Raw genomic sequence first — 20535 nt, 5'->3', positions numbered from 1 at the left:
CCAAGTGACAGCAGCAAGGACCTCCTAGTCGGAACAGTTGTCGGAACTGGAGCAGGACCTGCTGCAGCAGGAGATGGAGCAGGAGCAGGAGCAGCCGGTGCACTTTGTGTGCATGTTTGTCCATTTGACTACGATTGCGGAAACGTATACAGTTCGTTGATCATTATCCGGTTCGTGATGCTCTCGTTTGCCCGGCGACGTGATGTAGCCCATTGAACTTATTGCTGACAGGCGCCGGAGAAAGAGGGCATCCCCTGTTCGATGGTTGAATATGCATCGATATGCAACTAAGGCGTTCCATTCCCTGGTTTATGTTTTGCATTAGCGCAAGGCTTCGCCTCGGACCAGGCCAGGTCTGGCCAGGCAGGCACTTTGGGAATTGGGACAGCCGAGCATTAATTTCACTTGCCACTTATGCCGCATTAAATGACCAGCTTTTGCGAATCTATGGGCCGCTAATGGTGCGAGCAGCCACTGAATTACTAAATGCCTTTGATAGCCTATTTGGAGGTGGAATAATAACGTTTAAATTTATAAGATCAACAGTAGAGTAAATATCGAAGAGCTTTGCGATCTCTAGGATTAAAGTTGAGAGTGTTTTAGTGGATTTAAAATACAGAAACTGTTGGTGGCACCAACAATGGCAGAGCTAAAGACAACCATCTGAACATCACCTTTCACCTATAGGAAATCACTTGCCTTTTGGGTGTGAAATCAATATTTGCGACTCAAAACGCGATGACAGATGACAGCGCGGCAAATCGCAGAGAAGCTGCCTGCCGTTCAAAATCAAATTAGAGCAAATTCTAGGTACTCGAAGGAAGTGCGCTGCAAGCGCAGGAAACAGGAAGAAGTGGCAGGGCGCCGGCACTCAGGCGGCAGGAAGAGAGTTCTCCGACTTACAGACAGAGTCGTAGCAGGTAAAGTTAAAATCAAATAAGAAAATCTGATTGAATTGAATTGAAACTGAGGTAAGCTGCATGCCGCGCTGTTCTGATTTATTGATTTTGCAGAGGAAAATTTAATAAAAGACATTTTTATGAGCCGCCCTTTGTTGGGTCTGTTGTTTTGTCCTGTATTTGTTGTCTAAAGAACTCGAGGAGAACGTTTGCCGCAGGATATATTCCTTCGGGAGATTTTTTCCTGGTGGTGCCCAAAGGTTTTGATTTAATTATTTTTGCTGCTTCACAGAATATATATGTATGTACATACATATATGTACATATATCTGGCCTGAGAGATGTTTTTTGTGGCCTTTATTGAGAATAGATAATAGGATCGATCAAGGCAGATTTATTTGAGCAAAGATGGTCTGTTTGTTTCAGTACTTTTGCTACCCAAAAGTATGGATATGTATGCCACAGAAAGAAGATTTCTGTAGGATCAAGAGGGGATCAAGGAAAAATAACTCTTCATGACCTCAACACTCTACTCGCCCAAAGATGGATTCAGGGCTGCAGTTGTAGGTGTATATTCAGATGTCCTATGAGAGTTCGAGTAGCGAAAGGAAGCTTTGCACTCTATGTAATATATAGAAATGCAGTTGCCTTAAGGAATGGAATGCCGGGTGCTTTGGGCGCATCAAACATTTTATTTACAACACATTTACGCATTTCTGTCTTTTATCCGAATGGTGTTTTTTATGTGTTTCCCCATTTTTGTCGTTTGTTGTTTGCGTTTGGCGTTGAGTAGCGGAAATAGTAAAAGTTTTCTAATGAGAAAAGTTTCGCATACAGACAAAAAGAGGATGCCGCCCGGCGACAGAGACAGGGACGCGGACAGTGGAAGAGAGATAGAGAGAGCGAGAGAGAGAGAGAGAGGGTAAGACATCATCTCAGGAAAGGAGCCCTGAGGAGGAGCCTCACGCTGTCCGGATTGTCGAATGACGAATTTAAGCATTTTCCTCGTCCCTCTCTCTCCTTTGCTCCACTACCTATACCCCTCCCATAGCCCCCCCTGCACAATATCCCCCACTGTCTTCTCTGCGTGCGAGAATGTACACATCAAAAACTAAACACGTCAAAGTAAGCAACGGAAATGAGAAAAAAGTGCGCTTATTTATTTCTACACACTTCCCTGGGGTAATACGATTTCAACCAGATGTTTGTCACTTAAATATATATATAATATATATATATATATTTTTCTCATGCAGAGATTGGTGTTTCTTTGAAAACTATGTAGTTCTCGCTTGTTAAGGAAACGAATCCCAGATCGTCCTTTTAGCTGTTGGTAGTAATCGAACATTTAAAATTATTAGATTGGATTACCATTCTGAAATATCCCATATTACAACGATCACAAAAATCGGTAAAGATTTTAATATTAAGTTAAATTTAAAAAATTGTGAAATAAAAACAAATCAACTAATTCTAATGTTTAAATGATATAAACTAAAAACGACAATTAAAAATAAATTTCCTTAAATAATTTTTATATCTATAAAAATTGAGTATTGTTAAAATCAGAAATAACCCTTATTTTACATTTTAATAGTACTACATTTGTGTTTATAATTTATTAATTTAAATTATCCTGTTCTAAAAAACCGCTTGATAAAAACGACGCTGTATTTTTTGTATCACTTATTTCCGATATTAATTTTTTTAAACTTTCTTTTTGTGATCTCTGATCCAAAGAGACTGACTATACCTGCCATGTATCTTGAAGGGTATCGGTAGAGCTTCCATGTACTTCCATTTTCATTTACACTTTCCTTTGTCTTCCGCTGGCGCTGTTCTGGCTGTTCTGTCGTCCCGCTGCTGTATTTGACTTGGACGTAGCCGAGGATGTCGTTCTGCCTCCCAGACGAGTCCTCGCGCGTCGGCGACAACATCAAAGCGCGTTATAATTTCGAAATTATGCAAAGCTCGGAGCAAACGTAGACGCGCTGTGGCGCTCAGGAGCGGAAATAATGAAAAATAGCACAAGAAGAGCACCGCCGCCACCTTGGATGGAATCATTTGTCCAACGGAAGAAGAAGGGTAAGCCAATGACGGTATTTTGTTATGTAATAGAACACGGAGATTGCAGCTATAAAACTTATTTGCTGTGGCAAAGCCATGCTGAACGATGCGATACGCGTTTAGAAAGGTGAAAGGTTTCGTGTAAGAAACAATCTTTATTTAGAAGTAATAACCTTCTCGAATGAGAATACTCCTTAAACACTGTGGTATCTCTGATGGAAAAAATCCATTATGCACATGCAATTCTATCAAAAATCCCACGTCCCCCAAGCTGGAACTGCAATGTTCCATTTATCTACAAGATATATCTGCTAATAACTATGATTTAAAAGCCAATCAACATGTTTTCGACAATCGCAGCAATCGCAGCTAACTTGCCATATGACAAGATTTCGGATAAGAATTTCGAACAAGCCAATTACATAGCCCCTTCTCCTCCCCCATCTCCATGGGGCAGCATATATAAGCCACCTATTCGGACCCGACTTTAGTACAGTCGACGTTCTCCGTAGCATCTTTTGGCTTGGCATCTTTTATTGTGACCGTCGGGAACGTGACAGCTCGGAAATGAAGCTATTTTGTGCTGTTTTGGTTATTTACGTTGTGGCTTTGATGCTCTTTGGCGCTGAGGGACGTGGTAGTGGCTCCACCAACGGTGTTGAGGTGAGTGGGGGATAGTCCTGTCACGGGATGATTTGTAGTGACTATTTTGGTTAATCCTTTTCGCAGGAACCGAAACTCACGGGTCTGTTTCAGAGGGTAAGTGCGAATGGCTAAGCAAATTGGGAGGACGAATCTTAAGAGTTCTTGGCCCCAAAAGAGACGCCGGAAGATATGGAGCAGATGGAGCAACTTGATCCGCAGAAGGCACAGCAATGGCGGCGTGTTGCCAATTTAGCCCTGTTAATACAACGTTTTGTTAAATGCCTCCTTCTAGGCAGGGCGCCATGCCCGCGACCTGAACAACGAGTCATCGATGGTCGCCAATGAGGAGCCGCCACCGCCACCCAAGCATTTCAGGGTAAGCCACAGATTGAACTATTGATCCTACGCAGGATTTATCCATCAATCTATGTCATTCCAGTCCCGTCGCGCAGTGGCCAATGAGGAGCCACCACCACCCAAGGAATTCAGAGTAAGTACAAATTGTATGTTCGATTTGATCCTGATCCTTAATCTGTGGGGACTTCTGCCTTCAGCAACGCCGTCAGGCTCCACCCGGTCTTCCTCCACCACCCGAAGGCATGCCAGCACCACCACAGATGTAAGGGTCTACGGATATATACAGATATAGGCATATAGTTGGGCGTTTGGGTATGTCAATGGGAACCACATCGAAGCAAAGAAAAACCAAGCGAGCAATAAAACTGTTTCAAGCATTCCAAAAATCAAATCCATTGCATTCTGTTTCTGAGAAGGTTCTGTAGGATAATCCCCTGCAGCTGCTCGGGGATCAGAACAGGTAGAAAGCAGCACCACCTGCTAAGGATCGACTACCTGACGAGTCCAATATATTGTGTATATAAGGCTATGATTGATCCTCAATCAATTCACTCGCTTACAGATCGTTGAAGATGAAGTTCGTTGGCTTTCTCCTGCTCAGCAGCCTCACCATCGTGATGGTGGTGGCATTTCCTGGTGTCCACAGCGCATATCCTGATCTGCCAGATGCTGGCGACCATGCTAATGCGATTTCCCGATCCGCAGCGCCAGCGACAACAGCGGACCAGGTCGATTCTCTCGTACGTGAGCCTCGTCATCTGCTGAAATATCTGCTCCCAAAGCCCGTTGTGGTACAGCCGATTGTCTATCAGCCTGTTGCGGTGCCGAGGCATGGCTACCCCAGTTACGGATACAGCAATCCCTACTACGGCATCAGGCAGTACTAAATTGTGGTACATTTAATGGCAAAAATAAAGTTACATTTAAGTCGAATATAAACGCTGTTGTTGTTTCTATTTTATGCAAAGTCAAAGCGAAATTCACGGGGGCGCAAATCCCTTAAGTCTTGCCGACTTGCTGGCTACTCGAGAGGCCCCAGGAGTGGGACAGTGGCAGTGGAAGCCCCCTCTAATGCCTAATTAGGCATGCCAGGCACGTAAGGTCGATTCCCTGAAAAACTTAGTGAAGGTCGCGCCTCGGTGACGACAACGCTGTGGGATTTTTAAATAATTTTGCGATAAGCAACATGAATACAGGAAACGAATACACGAACCACTTTAAGAGCCATCCATTCGATGCGCCACAGTAATAATGTACTGGCGAATGGAATCCATTCGATACGCTTAAAGCTCTTCTCGAACATCCCTTGACAGATCTTGACACACTTCCATCCTATCGGGAAACTGAGACTGTCGCAAGAAACAATGGGAAACTGGTGCCTTCTAATAATTTTGGGTCTCATAGCGAATGGCGTGGCTGAAGTGGACTATCCGATAGACATTGAAGGTGATAGATATTTTACTTCCAGCTCAACGGACGAACATCCGGATAACGATACTCCCTTCGAATTTCATGCAGCGGCCTACATGAGAGGGAATATTGATAAATGCGCTCAGTACAAGGACTACAAAGTGTGCGCAATCATGAATGGGATTGAGATAACCAAAGCAAAGGGAAACCCCTATAAATTCTACTTTCGGCGATCTAAGCAGAGAAAACAGATCGAGTTCTACAACGAAATGGCCACTCTGGAGCACCACAGAGACAGTGTGATCCTCGTGCTGCCCTCAGAGGTCATGGAGGATGATGAATTTCTGATAGCCAGAACGAAGAATCCCAAGCGCATCTACATTGGCTCTCGCTATGGCTTCAACTATAGGGATCAAATAACGATATTGAAACCCATGGATATGATGTGATTGTGGGGTTTATTGAAACATGGATTAATCAATCGAGGAACGCTCCCATGATATCCCATGGGGGCAGTTCTTTGCACTCCTTCCTAGTGGCGGCACCCAGGACATCGGGCGGCACAAAGCTCGAGTGTACGACAATCTCGAAGGCGTATTCCCGCATCCAATCCGTTTTAATGCAAAAGGGTGCCTTAGGCCTTGGAATCTTGGCCTTCTCTTCCACACTATGGTTGATCTCTCGGAGATTTGCTGCGGATGAGCTTGGAAACAACGTGGTCGAGGTCGACGGAGCAATGGTGCGGAATTCCAGCGGCTTATCCTCGTCATCCAGGCGTACTTCCGTTAGCAGCAACACCCGATTATGGCGCGTTTCCTTGTAGAGCATGCGTTCTGCCTTGTTGAGAATTGTGCACATCTCCAAGCCAAAGAGCAGCGGAAAGTCAGTAGATGCTTTCTTTGAAGAGTGCGCCAGCAGGTCATAGACCAACCAGACAGCCTTGCCGCCAACCAGCGACCCCACAATGATCGGTACTAGAACGTCCATTGACTGATTGTTGTACCGCTGCAACTGACCACCCACCATGTTCGAGCTGAGAGCCACTTCGTAGTTGTGCAAGTAGCTGGATGACAGGCGCGGATCGTGGCCCAGGCACACCATCTCATCCAGGTCGAAGTCCTTGCTCACCAGTACCTTGAAAAAGGTGGAGCCGGTCAAGGGCTCCAGGCACTGGTAACGCTTCTTTGAGTCGTAGTACGTCCACTTGAACTCCTGCGGCGGTTCGCCCAAAACGATATTGATCACTTTATACAGCTGGGGCATCATCTCCCCGATGAGGGTTGGCAGGGCGCTGCCATCGCCATCGAATATGAAACGATTGTGCAGCACGCTCACAAACTCACGCAGCTGAGGAAAACGATGGGAGCTGTGGCTTATTGGATACCTATTCGGGCATATACTTACCTTACTCCTGAGGATTACATTAAGCTGGCGTGTGCGCCCCGTTGTCTGGTAGCACTGTTTGGGTATAACGCCGTACTTCTTCACCAGATTCACAAACATCTGCCAGTTCCCGCCATCCGGAACGACATGCTTCATCAAGTATCGAAATTGTCGCCCATCCACGGGCTCGCCGCGCATCAGATGATCGGCCACCGCATGCAGCAAGTAGTTGCATCGCTCCAGCTTGTGCCAGTACACCAGGTAGCCCGCAGAGAACTCGAAGTCCACCGGCAGCGATGGGAAGCTCTTGGCAAACTCCAGGCGCAGCAGGTCAAGCCCCGTGGTGATCCAGGCGGGGCCACCGCTGGTGGTTTTTCCCTCCGAGTCCACTCCATGCTTGTTAGGCGGACCCGCCACCACGGTGGGCAAAATAGGCAGGCACATCCTCAGAGGATCGTGGGTCGTGCACACATTCTGGGCGATAAGATTCCGTGGTTCGTTGTAGAACTGCTTGCGCCAAGTGGACAATTGGTCGATGGTCAGAGAAAAGCACATGTTGGGCTGTTCTGACATTCAAAAGTTTGTGCACAAAAATAAACCAGAAATTTAGGGCAAAGTGTGACCAGATGTCAGATGTGCGCCTGCCCAGAGTTGTATATCGTTTGCGCGAAAGACCTTCGATAACGTATTTTTTTGCTGTAGTTGTACTAGAGATGAACGCGTCAAAAAATTAAATAAATTCATTAAAATATATACGAAATTAAAGAAAATACATATATGAGGAAAGTCTTAGGGTTATTGCATCATAAATTGCTGTTTTGTTGTTCATGCAAAAATAACAGTAGGGCTGCAAATACATCGAGGCACAATCGATAACATCGATACACTGTCCCGCGCCCATTTCAAAGCTGTACTTCAATAATTCCGCAATTAAGCCGCGGCGCTTCATTCACAGAATATCTGCTAATCAATCACACCTAAGCTGTGCGCCGATTCCCGAGTAAGCGACTCCCACACACGGAATTATGACAATGGAATTATTTTGCGACTAGTAGACAGATTATTGTTAAGCTCTGGGAAATTTGCATAGAAATTGAACGGCGGATCAGCTGGGGATACCAGTAAATGGTGACACCTCCCTCTCAGCGAAAAAACCCATTTGTTTTTTCAAAGTAAATATTTAGCATTTTTATGGCGCCCCTCGAGTCGTGGCCACGGAAAGCAAGACAAATGTTGTAGCACGTCAATAAACTTTATTTGAGTCACTTTTGTTGAATGCATTTTGCTACCCAGTATGATCTAGAGATTGCTATTGCGTATCATCCTGTCGCGGTTCTCCACAGCATAGCGGTCTCCCACAAAGTAACTATTGCCGATCCTGCCCATCACCGTTCCATCGGGGAGATAAACAAACACATTGCCGTTTGAGAGCTGCACTGTGGCTGGGCGACCGTTAAAGTCGATCGTTTGCCTCTTCTCCACATTGGCTCCAAGGGGTCGGAACGTGTACGTTTTGGAGCCTTCAAACAGCTTAATGATACCATGGTCTACAACGAATCTGTGCCCATTGTAGGTGATTTTGTTGTTGTCGCCCGAACCGTATATTAAGGTGTGGTCGTTTTCGATAATCGTAGTCGCGGAGGAGGCGAACTTCTGGCTTTTGCTGTTGAGGAAGCTCAGGTTATCGTCCTCCAGTGAGGCATCCTCTTCGGAGCCGAGCAATCGAGGCTCAGCTGTGGTGGCAGAGAGAAAGATATTCCTTGGATAATCCTCATCAAAGGGTAGATACCTTACCGTTACCCAGACAGGCGATGCTCCCAATCAGCCCCAGTATTATCCAAGTTCTACCCAAGCCCATTTCGCAGCGACTATTTCAATGCCAGGTCGAGTTCCAGCTATTTATACTCCATGGTCGTCGCTCTATATACGACACCAAAGCAGTCGTTTTGGGAAGAGCGATGCGTGGCGAATCGGTGAGATTTTGATGGGCTGTTGTCAGACGAGTGTCTTAAATATTGTTGCAACATACAAAGAAGTCTATACACTCTCATTTTGCACCCTGGATTTGATTGGACTGTGGTTTGTCATACACAGAATTAAGCATCTCCTAACACTGTCCGTCTGTCCGTCTATTTCTCTGCAATAGGGGAAAATGGGGCCAATAATTTCTTAATATCAAGAAAATAAATCAATCAAACGATCAGCAATCCCATTTGTGTAACAAAGATATATATTTATTGGTCGTCAAGCTTCATTACAGGGTTTTTTGTTTAGATGCTTTGCTTCACTCGCCTAGAAGCGAATGTTCCCCAGACTCCTCTGGAGATCCTCGTTCATCTGCTGGAGCGATTTCTTAAGGCCTTCTTGCACTTGCCGCTGGATGTTCTCGGCATACGTTTTGGCCTCCGCTTGCAGCTTGTCCCGATTCTCAAAGGATGTGCGATCGCCAATGAAGGAGGTATTACCAACAATGGCAATCACCGTTTGATCGGCTAGCTCTACAATGACATCGCCGTGGGAGTACTGCACTGTGGCTGGCTGGCCGTTGATGACAATCGCCTCCCTCTTCTCGACGTTGGGCGGCTGTGCCTCGAACGTGTACTGCTTGCCGCCCTCCCTCAGCGTGATGACGCCATTGACCACGTTGATCGAGTGTCCATTATAGCCACTGTAGTTGATGTTTCCCGTACCGTATTGGAGGGTCTTGCCATTGCTCGTGATGATGTTGGACTGCCCGCCATTGATGAAGATGTTGTTGTCGTTTGATGAGATGCTGGATCCACCATTATTCTGGACGAGGAAGCTATCATCGTCCTGGGAGGCATCCTCCTCCGAGATGGAGGTATCTGCTATAATCCTACGGCCATCGGATCCGATCAAAATGGTCTTCCCATCGGCTCCCCGTATGATCTGTCCCGCACCGTTGGAAAGGAAGGTGCTTCCCTGGCTCCGTAGTATCTTCTGGTCATCAGAGCCCGGCCCTTGGGGCATAGCTGCGTTGGAAGAGAGTGTTCATCAGCGAGGAGATTAAGAACTACGCAGATGACTTACCGCTAGCCAGACAAGCGACGACGCTGCCAATTAGCCCCAATATAATCAAAGTTCTACCCAAGCCCATTTTGCATCGACTGTTTCAATGGCAAGTCGAGTGACAGCTATTTATACATTATCGTCGCTCTGTATACTCGTTCCCGCTGCACTCAGTATGGGGTATAGGGTATAGAGTATAGTCTGAACGGACGGATGAAAAGATAGGACTGGTGGGGAGGTCAGCGGTGCAATCACTGGTACCGGGAATTGCCAGAGACGCGCGCGATTGTTTGTTTGTTTTGCTATTTTGCTTCTACACGACTTGCGGTTGCGATCGGTGCCGGGCCGCCTTCGTGAGTCACCAAGTCCCCAAAATGCTAGAGCGAAGCGTGCCAAACGATTGAGTTTACTAGACATAATTTATTTCTTAGTTATTGGCAACTCTACGTGCCTCATTTGAGGTACGATTATGTGTGGGGTTTTTTCAAAAATTCCCACTTTACAAATCACCAGAAAGATTCTAGGTTCTTTGGGATCATCGCTGAATCTCTAAGGAGCTTATCAGTTAATGGAATCATATAGTATATGGCCACTCAGCGAGTCTGAAGATAGTTGGGTCAGTGAAACCCGTCAAAGATCGTCCATTAATTACAATCATATCATTTGGAGGTAAAGATATATTTCTATTATATTTATTTGATCATACATTGAATTTGTGTCTTAAATGAGTTTAGTTCTTAGAAAACTTCTGCCCCCGAGTCGATCAGTAACGCCACTTGTGGAGAATGGTGCCTTGGCTGCCATAGTTGGCCTTGCCGTTGCCGTTCGCGTGGAGGACGATGTTGCGGGGGTCCTCCTCATTGCCGCCATTCCAGGCGGGTCCGCCACTGGCTGCATGATGGTTCGACGAGGGTCCCCCCCAGGGCAAGCCATTCACTGGAAAACGGAATGCCACGTAATGCAAGAATCTATAGATCTAAAATCAGACTTACCGCTGAGCAAAGCAAAGCTGAAGAGGCACAACAAGAGCAATAGAATATGCAGACGACGGTGGCACATGGTCAGGGCGAAGAGTTCAAAATGATTGAGCTTCAAAATATCAGCGTGGATTATATATACTCGTATGTACTTACATATATGTATTTTCATTGCTCTCCCTCTCTGTCTCTCTCTCTCTATCTCTCTATTTGGCTCTCTGTGCGTCTATCTTTTGGATTTGTCTGTCCATCTCTCGCTCTTTCAATGGATACGTGCTGGGTCGGTCTCTGTCGTAGTCGGCTTATGCATAATGCAATTTGCTGTCTTTCGTACTCCACTCTCGGAGAACCCCCTCATACTGGCATACTCTATTCGCATTCGCCATCCGACGCACAATAGTCGGGCAATTAAGAAGTTTCGCCATGTGGCTGGCTACGTTTCTAATTATTTTCAATTGAATTGCTTTGCTATCCGCAAAAGTTTTTCTATTGCTTTTGCCATTAAACATATCGTTCTGCCCGATTCGCCCCTCGGCCATTGACATTGGCCTCAACGACGATGAGTGGGTGCCGCATTGGGTGGGAGAAGAGATTGAGAAAAGTTAAGCTCTCTCTCTCTCTCTGTGGCAAGTTTCACAATAAAAATTAAACAGGTATTGCGCTGTTTGTTAATGACAGATGTGCATTGTTGTTGCCTGCCTCTCCGGTTGAGTGGGGGATTTATAGAGTGCGGGGGCGCATGTGGATGTGGATGGTTTGTGTTGGGCAGCAGTTTATTCAACTCCGTTAGCTAGATAACACTCGTGGAATAAAACAATTGTGAAAATACGAGAGCGAGTTTAAACTAAAGTGGTTATAAAATGCAATGGCTTAAAGTTAGTCCGCTTGGAGAGGGTTTGTTGGTGTGGTGCGGTGCGGTGCGGGCTTAATGTATGTAAATGCATTAACTCGTTACCTGATTACCTACTCGCTTGCACTTGTTTGCATTCTCGTTGTTAGTTAACTACAAGTTGGCAGGGTGACTTTTCTAGTTTCTGGCTTGTTACTCGTTAGCTCGTTACTTATACTCGTTATATTTAATGTTCGTTTGAAGAACTCGTTGTAATAATTTGTGCGAATAATTTATTTAAATATACTCGTGGAATACTCGATAGAATGATAATAATTATCTTGTTTAAATCCATTTTCTTTGGTTTCACTTATCTTAAAGAATGTCTACCTTTTACACCATACATATGTACATACATATGTATATGATTTCTCGCTGTTTGTTTGGCTACTCGTTCATTGTTCGCTAGAATACTTGCCTTTTGGTTTGACTCCCTACAAAGAAGATACACTATTACCTTAAGCGGCTATTCCTGATCCCTCAACTCTCTTTTTCATCTTTCATCTTGCCATGTATCCAGCTTCGAGGTAGTTCATGTTCCGCACTGCCTTGGAATCCTGTCCAAGATAAACGACTTTGACGCTGAAATTTTGTTTGCAGTCGCAGAGACATAACCTGGTCTGGACATGGGGTTTATGGGTAATATCTTTGCGTGTCTGTGGCTGCTCGTTTTATTGTTGCTTTTGCTGAGCGAATCGAATCGAATCAATTTGATTTTCCAATCAATTAAACTTTATATAAATTGCGTCTGCGATGCGATGCTAAATATAACAACAACAACAATTGCAGCACTGGCGACGGCTGGCAGACAAAGCGTAAAGCACTGTTAGAAAATACTAGCATGAGAGGAGTTTGCTCTCTGTCGCGCGCGCTCTCTACCTCTCTTTGCCACAGTACACCTCTTCCTCTCTCTCTCTCTCTCTTTGCTATTCTCTGTTTTTGCAATGTCTCTATCAACGGCTGACTGCACAAGCATAAAAAAGGCAAAAGAGAGGGAGTGAGGAAAAGCGACGAACGTCGACCAACGCTGAAGATACCCTATAAAAACGATCGTTTCTATGGAAGATATATGATCAAAAATATGTTGAACAACTGTTATTATCAATGTTTGGTTATTGTTTGAAGAATAAAACACGTTTTTACCTTCAAAGAAAAATTATTCCATTGACAAGTAATCCGAATCGAATAAAATGTTGCCAATATTTGTATAATAATCTAATGTTGAGTTTATCTTACAAACAAAGATGTAGATCTCAAAGAAAAGTTTTGTATTGTTCTTATCCTTGGAAAATATATGGTATGGTGCTCCGATCTTGAAGGTTTCAATCTGTAAAAAGTTTCTGCAGGAAAACATATCAACTGAGAATTTTAAATCAATGGAAACAAACATCTGTACATAGTCGTAATACCCTTTGCCCGTATATACCAACGCCAGGTCTGTTAAATGGATGATCAGCAGCGGAGAGTAGAGCCGAATGGGGGATGGAATAGGGTGTCGTAATGGGGAGTGATGGAGTAGCTGCTGAGTAGGGTGTGGTGGGGTATGGTGTGGCGCTTTTGGTGGCAGGTTACTGGGGGGCACTGCATATTGCACGACTTTGACTGCACTTTCGCATTTGGAAAATGTGTTGTGTGATTTTGGAATGCAGAACGACGATGCCACTGTGTTGCCGCTGCAGACTTGCGACGTGAGCCATTGCTGCCGTCGTTGGTGGAGAACATGGAAAATGCATTTGATCAATTGAGAATGTCAAGAAACTCGTGTCTAAGAGTGCTGCAATCGACTCTCGGACCGTCACAAAGGAAGCAAAGCAAAGCAGGTAGCCTTAATAAAGACAATTAGCTTAATAAGCAAACAACAACTTGAAGCAGCAGTGGCAACAGTGGCAGAGCGCCATTAATTCAATTATCCAGGTGAGCTGCACAAATTACACTCGCCACTCTACTACACTCCCTACCCTGTACAGGCATTATCCTCCTAGAGGATTCATTAATGCTAATTGAGTACACAGCCCCAGCACCCCACCCCATAAAGGTGCTACACAGCAAGGAAAAAGGGGGGGGAAATCGTTCCTACAAAAAGCATCAATAAAATTGCATTACTACTCAGGAAATCATGGCTTCCACATGACGCGGCACATCGATGTGTTCTCGACTCGAGCTGCAAAGAAAATGACCGAGATGGATACAGCTTACATGTCCTGTGCATGACGCATTGATACATGTCCCGAGTCTTTCTGAATTTTCGGGCTATATGAATGTTATTTCAATTTTAATTGGCATCGAATATTATATATTTTTTTCAGTGTATCTGGCAAACATACACAGAAACATGAGCGCCAAACATTTTGATTTGCTTAAATGTATTTTGAGCTATACACAAATCGGTGCACTTATTACTTTCGATGGTATTGGAGGGATGTCTTATGGTTAATTACATAACAACGCAGATTACTATACATCTTCTATCAATCTTTCGCAATTAGAGGAAATTAAATTTAAGAAAATCGCTTTAATATTCTTATGATTATGGTTATGAAAAGGTAACTGAACACTTAATTAATTGGAATTCATTCGGGTCCATAAAGAAATAGTGCTCCTGTAGGAACTTTTCGGAAGGAGTGGAGGAGGATCCCATAAAACCTCATAGCTTAGCCAAAACTGATCCTAAATACCAATTTTTTTTAGATTTTGTATGTCCTTTTTTGGTTGTAATTTGTATGTGAATATATTATCACATATTATCATTATCCTACGAAGAAAGCCCCTTTCTGATATACAACGCATGGGTAAATACATACATATATGTATGTATGTACATATGGATGTATATACATATGTATGGGTGATTCGAGTAAAAGTTTTATTTCCAAGAATGCTTATTCCCAAAACTCTATCAAACCTTTAGATGAAGTGATTTTCGATTAACTTCAAAGTTCAAAGCGTAAGGCCCCAACCCAACCTTGCCAACAACATCGACAACAGCCTGACAAATTTCTGCAATTATTCTCAATTTTTCGCAATTTCTTGCCATTTTTTACACCGTTCAGACATTCTGCACTTGGACTAATTTTAAAGAGCCATATATCAGCGGCAGCCAAGAGCACAAGAGAGCAAGAAAGGGGAGGGTGTGTGGCAAGACACCTGTAGAAGGAACCCCTTTTCACGGTGGCATGTGACAAATGTGCGTCAAGTTGCTGGCAACTTATTTTCCGCCCCTACACGCCCACACTTTGAAGCTGAAGTTGAGGCAAAAATATTTAACTTTCTGGCAGCGGAATCTTTTATAATTAATTTGCAGCTCGGCGGCGCATTCCTTCCTTCAAAAACGCGTACCCCAACCAGAGTTCAGGCTTCATATTTTAGCCATTAGAGGATGCCCGCCCGCGGGTTCTTGGGATAGTTCCAGCGTCCGGAACGTGTCCGGACACGTATTTATATTCATGGCAAAAGTTACACTTTCTTTTTGGTTATTTTGATGGCAATTTATGGGTGGAGGTCCCATCCCCGATACGGGCTTCAAAGTTCACTTTGTCAAGCTTAAAGCTCAATGGGGGTGGACAGGTTTGCTCATTCTCCGATCGAAAAAGCTTCGCCAGGGGCTTTGTTGTTCAAGTATTTCTGATAAGAGATTCGTCTCATCGATGACATATTCGCTCGCTCATCAGTCGCGTATTTCTAGAGATCAAGATGGGACCGGTTGTCGCTGTTGTGATGCTGCTGGCTTTGGCCTCGACTCTGGCAAACCCCACTTATAGAGGTAGCTATGGTGACTATCAGTCCGGAAATAGTTTGATCAGTGGCACTAAGACCGGCGGTCCCTTCGCCACAAATAACCTGGATGCTGCACTGATTTCGGGGGGTACGAGTGGCGGACCCTTCCAAAACGCACAGAAGAGCGGCGGCTTGATAATTGGCAGCCACACGGGCGGACCTTTTGGGAGTAAGAGCCAAAACTCGGACCTCATAAGCGGAACACGTACGGGAGGAGGACCCATTGGAAGCGATGGCCACACGGAAGGGCCCTTTGACGGTTCATCGGTTGGCGGGGGCTTATATAACGGCCTAAATACAGGAGGACCATTTAGAGATCATTATTATCTTAATTAACCTCACAAATATGCCAGAAAAATAGAATAAAATCTTTAGAATACATAATTTTTTAGAAACGTGAACATAGGAATAGTAAAGATTATACTTATTTTTACTAAATTTTGTTGTAGTTCTACTTTTGAATCTTCAAAAATACCACTCAAGTTGTTCCTATTTATTTTCAATATATGTTTTACTTTTTATCGGTTGAACCTCCCCTATAATAATAATAAATGCCAAGCCATTTGACACATTGATGCACCTCCGCTTAGGTTTAGCGGAAATAGAAAATAGACTGATTTTTTTTTTCAATTTTGTTGTAGCTTTCTCCAATAGATCCCATAGATTTTCAGTGGAACTCAACCTGTTATAAAAATTAATATCCAATCCACTTCATAAAACTGTAGACGTTTATTGGCTCCATTTATTTTCAGCATTAATGGAGTATAAACTTTATATACTAATTCATTTGCCGGAGCTTTCCTTGTCATTTTGCATCCCAAATGGCTTAGAATTGTAGAAATGGCCATCAAAAAACAAACTATAAGTGTTATTGGGGGGAGTAGTCGTAAAAATGGAAATTTAAATATTTCTTTATTGCAGCAAGCGTCAAAAGTTTAAGTTCACATAAAAGTATATATCGTTTGTACATATGTATGTGGTATATGGGGCATGTGCAGTTGATTTTTTTTTTCAGTTTTCTCAGTGCCTCATAAAGTTGTCGTCACAAGTCATTTTTGTGCCTGCAACGTGAAAAATGGTGGCCAATGTCTGCGTGTATGTGCGGGTGTGACATGGTTCAAGTGCCACAACAGAAACTGCCACAAACTTGCCGCCAGCTAGAATTCTGCTGCGAAACGAAATGAGAAAATGAGAGGCAGCACGGAGAGGTAGCAGCCTCGCAAATGTTGCTGACAGCGTCTCTTGCTGTTCGCTTGTTCGCTGCCTCCATTCCAGAGAATCTAGAAATATACATATTCAGTATACATACATATATACGTATAAGTGTGCATATGTATGCATGTAATATGTGTGGCAGATATGTGTATGCACTGAAAAAGTGCAACGATTCCGTCGTGCATTTTTTGTTGCCATAAATGATTCTTAAATTGCAGAAAATGAGTACTGACAAATGGACAAGAACATTGTTTAATATTCCTACAGAAGTTCTGTTTAATCTCGACGTTCAGGCGTTGAAAGCGGTCAGCGGCTCAGGTCAAAAGCAATGCGAAGGCAGAGATGTAACACGAAGCAGGCCCCAACAGAAGCGCTTCAGAGAGTATCCTTAGAACAGCCTTAATGCTCCTTAATCGTAAAAAACCTAGACAATGGTTTTTTGGATAATTTTGGAACAGTTTGGAGCATACATATGTACATATGAAGAAACTACCACCTACCACCCATATCCTATAGAACTATAGTCTGAAGAAATGTAGGTGTTGTTCCAAAACTTTAACTCATATCTGGTCTTTGCGTTGTGGTCTCAAGAGAACGTAATTGTGCCCAGAAGTAACCCTTTATGAAGTTTGTAGGAGGAGAAAAGATGCGATACGATACGCATCTTTGGGAATAGTTTCTTTGGTGCTGTTTGTGTTTTTGTGGCACTTTTTTGGGTGACACATGTCTGGAGTGGAGTGCAGAGGGGGGTAGGATTCCAAAATGATTTATACGATCCGGATACTTGCTTCTATATCTGTGACAAAGTGCTTCTTTGATTTATGGCCATTTGAGATGAAAACGGTATGAAAATAAAACAATGCAACGGCGTAACGCGTTTGACGCGCGCCAATGACATCCGCCAAACAGAATCCAGCATATACTATCCATAAATAGAGAAATAGAAGGATATTGTTATATTATTGTGCCAAGTGTAAGTCTCTGAGAGAGGCATCGCATCAATTAAATCTCTAAGAACCTCTTTAAATCTTCATCTGAATCTATCACTGAAAATACATTTATAAGTTCTTTGAATAACAAAACACTATATTCGCTTTTTTTTATTTAATTTATGCCACATATATATTGATAGTCGGCTGGCCATTGACTACAATCGGCTGATGGCCACCGCCTGAACCTCGCGCATCGATGCGCTGCGTGTTCGCTCCTTGACCTCCTCCGACCACATACCGTTGGTTGTAGTTGTGGTAGTCCACGCCATGGTACCGCGCCGTCGTCCAGTAGTAGAGCACATCTCCTTGCTGCAGTTTGTGGCTGCGGTTGCGGTACGTCCAGCGTCCGTTGCGTGCTGTGACGATGTCGGTGGCCCAGGTCTGATCCGAGAGATCGTCCATCTCCTCGTTGAGCTTTCCGTGGAAGGCGAAGAGGGTGATTCCAGGCTCGTCCGGAATGGAGACCTCGAAGCCCTTTGGCGAGTTGACCTTGACGGTGGCCTTGGGCACACTGTACGCCCCACTGCGACCCAGCCAGAGGGCCACGATGAGAAGTAGAAGCAGCATCTCTATTCGCCGCGACATGATGCTGATAACTGGATTCCGTCTAGCGCTGATACGCGGCTTTTGTACGGAGAGCCCTAGTGCTTATCTCGTTTTCGTTTTGGGTTTTCCATCAAGAAAAAGCTGTGTATAACCCGCCGGATGCATTTGCATCCCCCTCGTTCCAAGAGAGAGATACTTTCGTGTGCGCCCCAAAGTATGCGATACAAATATTTGCACAGTAATATTTCTTGGGCCCTGATCTCCCTGCCATCTCCTCTCGACTGCGGTTGGCGTTTGCAAGTGAAGTCCTTTGTGCGATAATATGGGAGTACTCACAAGAATCTATGCGGCTATGTTCGGTTCTGCTGTTCTGCTGGCAGTCCGGCCACCGACCACAGTATTTTCAGCTGCAAATATGCTGTCGGCATTCCTGTGGCATGCGTCGCATGAGGCGGACAAAGGCACGAGGTAGGGCATCATACTTAAATGACTATTAAATGATCTTCCATTGAACGCCAGTCCCAAGAATATACTAGAATTATTATATGATAAATTATCTATATATTAGGTTTAGTATTTTCGTCCCCTCTTCTCTTTCTCCTTGTTTATCCTTCACTGACCCACACTGACTCGCAGCTAAAGCGGCTTAGACCCCATCTCCATCTGTCCCTCCCCCCTCCCACTGTCCAATAACCAGATGCTAGTTAATTCGTAATTGCTCTGCCATTTGTCAGGCCAAAAACCACTCCGTGGGGTCCGACAATTGTCCCCGAAACAACATTAAAAGCGGGAAAAAGCACAATATCAACTTTTCCCATTTCCCCACAGGGAGAGAGTGAGTGGGAGCGGGTGCTGGTGTGAGTGGGGGGAAAAACAAGCAAAGTCAAACCACAGCAAACCGAAACTAAATAGCTGGACATTTATACGAGCCATCCATCTATCCGGGATTCCCCGCTCAATCTATTCATTCAGTCATTCGGTCATTCACTCACTCACTCACTCATCTATCCATCCATCCATCCATCCATCCACCCATTGCTATGCGGGTCCATCCATCCATCGCCCATCGCCCATTCCATCGCCATTCCATTCCCGAAATGTTTTTAGAGGCACTGTTTCTCTGCCTCTGATTTATAAGCTGCATGCCGCTGACCACTTGATTGCGTAGTCTCTTCTTCTCCCTCTATCTAGTGTGTGTGTGTGTGTGTGTATGTGTGTTTGTAATTTATTTACGTTAACACGCGCACTGGCCCAAGAGCACCTAAAACTACTACAATCCGCCGGCCCAGAGCCGGGCAAGGCTCAAAAGAAGAGCTTTTCCCATTTTCATTTATTTTAAATGGCATAGAAAATTGCAAACTGACATTTCTGTAGTGCCTGCCCCAAGTGTCCGACCGTCCGGAGAATCTCTATAGCCATGTGGCATGTGCACACAGCCGGAAATTCATTCGGGAAACGTCGTATCTGGTGGGTACGGGTACGGTAGAACGGAGTAAGGGTATGGTCTACTGATTACCATGAAATTACATTGTTTCGCACTTAAAAACGTGTTGGTCAGTGTACATTTTCGGTGGTCCAATCGGAGGCCAGGACTTTACCTAGCTTTCCCTTTTTGCTCAATTAAGTGACCTTCCTTCCTTCTTTTCGTATGCCCTTTTTAAAAAACGCCCTCTTGGGCAAGCCTCAACGGAAGAGTAATGTTTCTATGCAAACAAGTCTTTCAATGATAACTATATCCGGATGAAACTTAGCATAGAACATAGACCAGGATATAATCGCTACATCACATTAGTCTTTGGAAGAAAAACTTGTTTATTTCCAAGGATAAACGAATCGCAACAATGGAAGCTAAAGGTATACATACAGATCTACATAAATGCATGAACGTTTAAATACATATATACATTTAGATATATATGTGGATATTAGCTAAAAAAGATCGGAAATCAAAGAATCAATGGATACTAAAGAGTATCCCAACGTTCGTCGCCTGAAACTATCGCATTTATCTCTCTTTATTATTTGATTTGCGTTGCACATTCAGACACCCTTGCCACTGCTTCACAGTCGAATTTAATTGCTTGCGTTTATTGTTAAATGATTTGATTTTTTTTGACAGCTTTAGCAGGGGAGTGCTAGGTATGGCTGGGGGCATGCGTTCGCCAGGTGGCATGCCTCACCTCCTGTTAGATTTTGGGCTCTGCTTAATTTGTTAGGCATTTGCCTAAATTGAATGGAAATTGATTTTCAATTCAATCGCATTTTTTCCCCCTTTTAGCTTGTTCTCAATGATGCATGCCACACGCGATGCAAAGCGACAATAAAAGGAATGCCGCTGCATGCCGCTGATG

General features: G+C 44.1%; 8 protein-coding genes across 8 annotated transcripts; 3 read left to right on the top strand and 5 right to left on the bottom strand.

The window, feature by feature from the left end:
- Nucleotides 1–3441: 3441 nt before the first annotated feature.
- On the top strand, nt 3442–4359 carry LOC4804640 (actin cytoskeleton-regulatory complex protein pan1). The gene is made up of 5 exons (XM_001361133.4): nt 3442–3629; nt 3696–3725; nt 3904–3987; nt 4051–4101; nt 4166–4359. Exons 1-5 carry the CDS (start codon nt 3534–3536, stop codon nt 4232–4234), a joined length of 330 nt encoding a protein of 109 aa, XP_001361170.2. The 5' UTR covers nt 3442–3533; the 3' UTR covers nt 4235–4359.
- A 138-nt stretch (nt 4360–4497) lies between these two features.
- LOC4804639 (uncharacterized) lies at nt 4498–4907 on the top strand. Its single transcript, XM_001361132.4, has one exon. The coding sequence runs from the start codon at nt 4541–4543 to the stop codon at nt 4853–4855; it is 315 nt and encodes a 104-aa protein (XP_001361169.2). The 5' UTR covers nt 4498–4540; the 3' UTR covers nt 4856–4907.
- Nucleotides 4908–5817: 910 nt separating this feature from the next.
- LOC4804638 (bleomycin hydrolase) lies at nt 5818–7435 on the bottom strand. The gene is made up of 2 exons (XM_001361131.4): nt 6783–7435; nt 5818–6725 (listed from the first exon to the last, which is right to left on the bottom strand). Exons 1-2 carry the CDS (start codon nt 7332–7334, stop codon nt 5856–5858), a joined length of 1422 nt encoding a protein of 473 aa, XP_001361168.3. The 5' UTR covers nt 7335–7435; the 3' UTR covers nt 5818–5855.
- Nucleotides 7436–7994: 559 nt separating this feature from the next.
- Nucleotides 7995–8665, bottom strand: LOC6898579 (uncharacterized). Its single transcript, XM_002138563.3, has 2 exons — nt 8556–8665; nt 7995–8494 (listed from the first exon to the last, which is right to left on the bottom strand). The coding sequence occupies exons 1-2, from the start codon at nt 8617–8619 to the stop codon at nt 8061–8063; spliced, it is 498 nt and encodes a 165-aa protein (XP_002138599.2). The 5' UTR covers nt 8620–8665; the 3' UTR covers nt 7995–8060.
- A 303-nt stretch (nt 8666–8968) lies between these two features.
- On the bottom strand, nt 8969–9971 carry LOC4804637 (uncharacterized). Its single transcript, XM_001361130.4, has 2 exons — nt 9813–9971; nt 8969–9754 (listed from the first exon to the last, which is right to left on the bottom strand). Exons 1-2 carry the CDS (start codon nt 9877–9879, stop codon nt 9054–9056), a joined length of 768 nt encoding a protein of 255 aa, XP_001361167.3. The 5' UTR covers nt 9880–9971; the 3' UTR covers nt 8969–9053.
- A 496-nt stretch (nt 9972–10467) lies between these two features.
- On the bottom strand, nt 10468–10900 carry LOC4804636 (uncharacterized). Its single transcript, XM_001361129.3, has 2 exons — nt 10784–10900; nt 10468–10727 (listed from the first exon to the last, which is right to left on the bottom strand). Exons 1-2 carry the CDS (start codon nt 10848–10850, stop codon nt 10555–10557), a joined length of 240 nt encoding a protein of 79 aa, XP_001361166.3. The 5' UTR covers nt 10851–10900; the 3' UTR covers nt 10468–10554.
- Nucleotides 10901–15309: 4409 nt separating this feature from the next.
- On the top strand, nt 15310–16048 carry LOC117183576 (keratin, type I cytoskeletal 9). The gene has a single exon (XM_033377872.1). It carries the CDS (start codon nt 15348–15350, stop codon nt 15765–15767), a length of 420 nt encoding a protein of 139 aa, XP_033233763.1. The 5' UTR covers nt 15310–15347; the 3' UTR covers nt 15768–16048.
- Nucleotides 16049–17711: 1663 nt separating this feature from the next.
- Nucleotides 17712–18246, bottom strand: GNBP-like3 (GNBP-like 3). Its single transcript, XM_001361128.4, has one exon. It carries the CDS (start codon nt 18221–18223, stop codon nt 17756–17758), a length of 468 nt encoding a protein of 155 aa, XP_001361165.3. The 5' UTR covers nt 18224–18246; the 3' UTR covers nt 17712–17755.
- Nucleotides 18247–20535: the final 2289 nt, after the last annotated feature.

The sequence above is a fragment of the Drosophila pseudoobscura genome, chromosome 3 (assembly GCF_009870125.1).
Source record: "Drosophila pseudoobscura strain MV-25-SWS-2005 chromosome 3, UCI_Dpse_MV25, whole genome shotgun sequence".
Taxonomy (NCBI): Eukaryota; Metazoa; Arthropoda; class Insecta; order Diptera; family Drosophilidae; genus Drosophila; species Drosophila pseudoobscura.
Note: the sequence above shows the minus strand (reverse complement) of the source record. Positions and strands in the feature narration are given on the sequence as shown.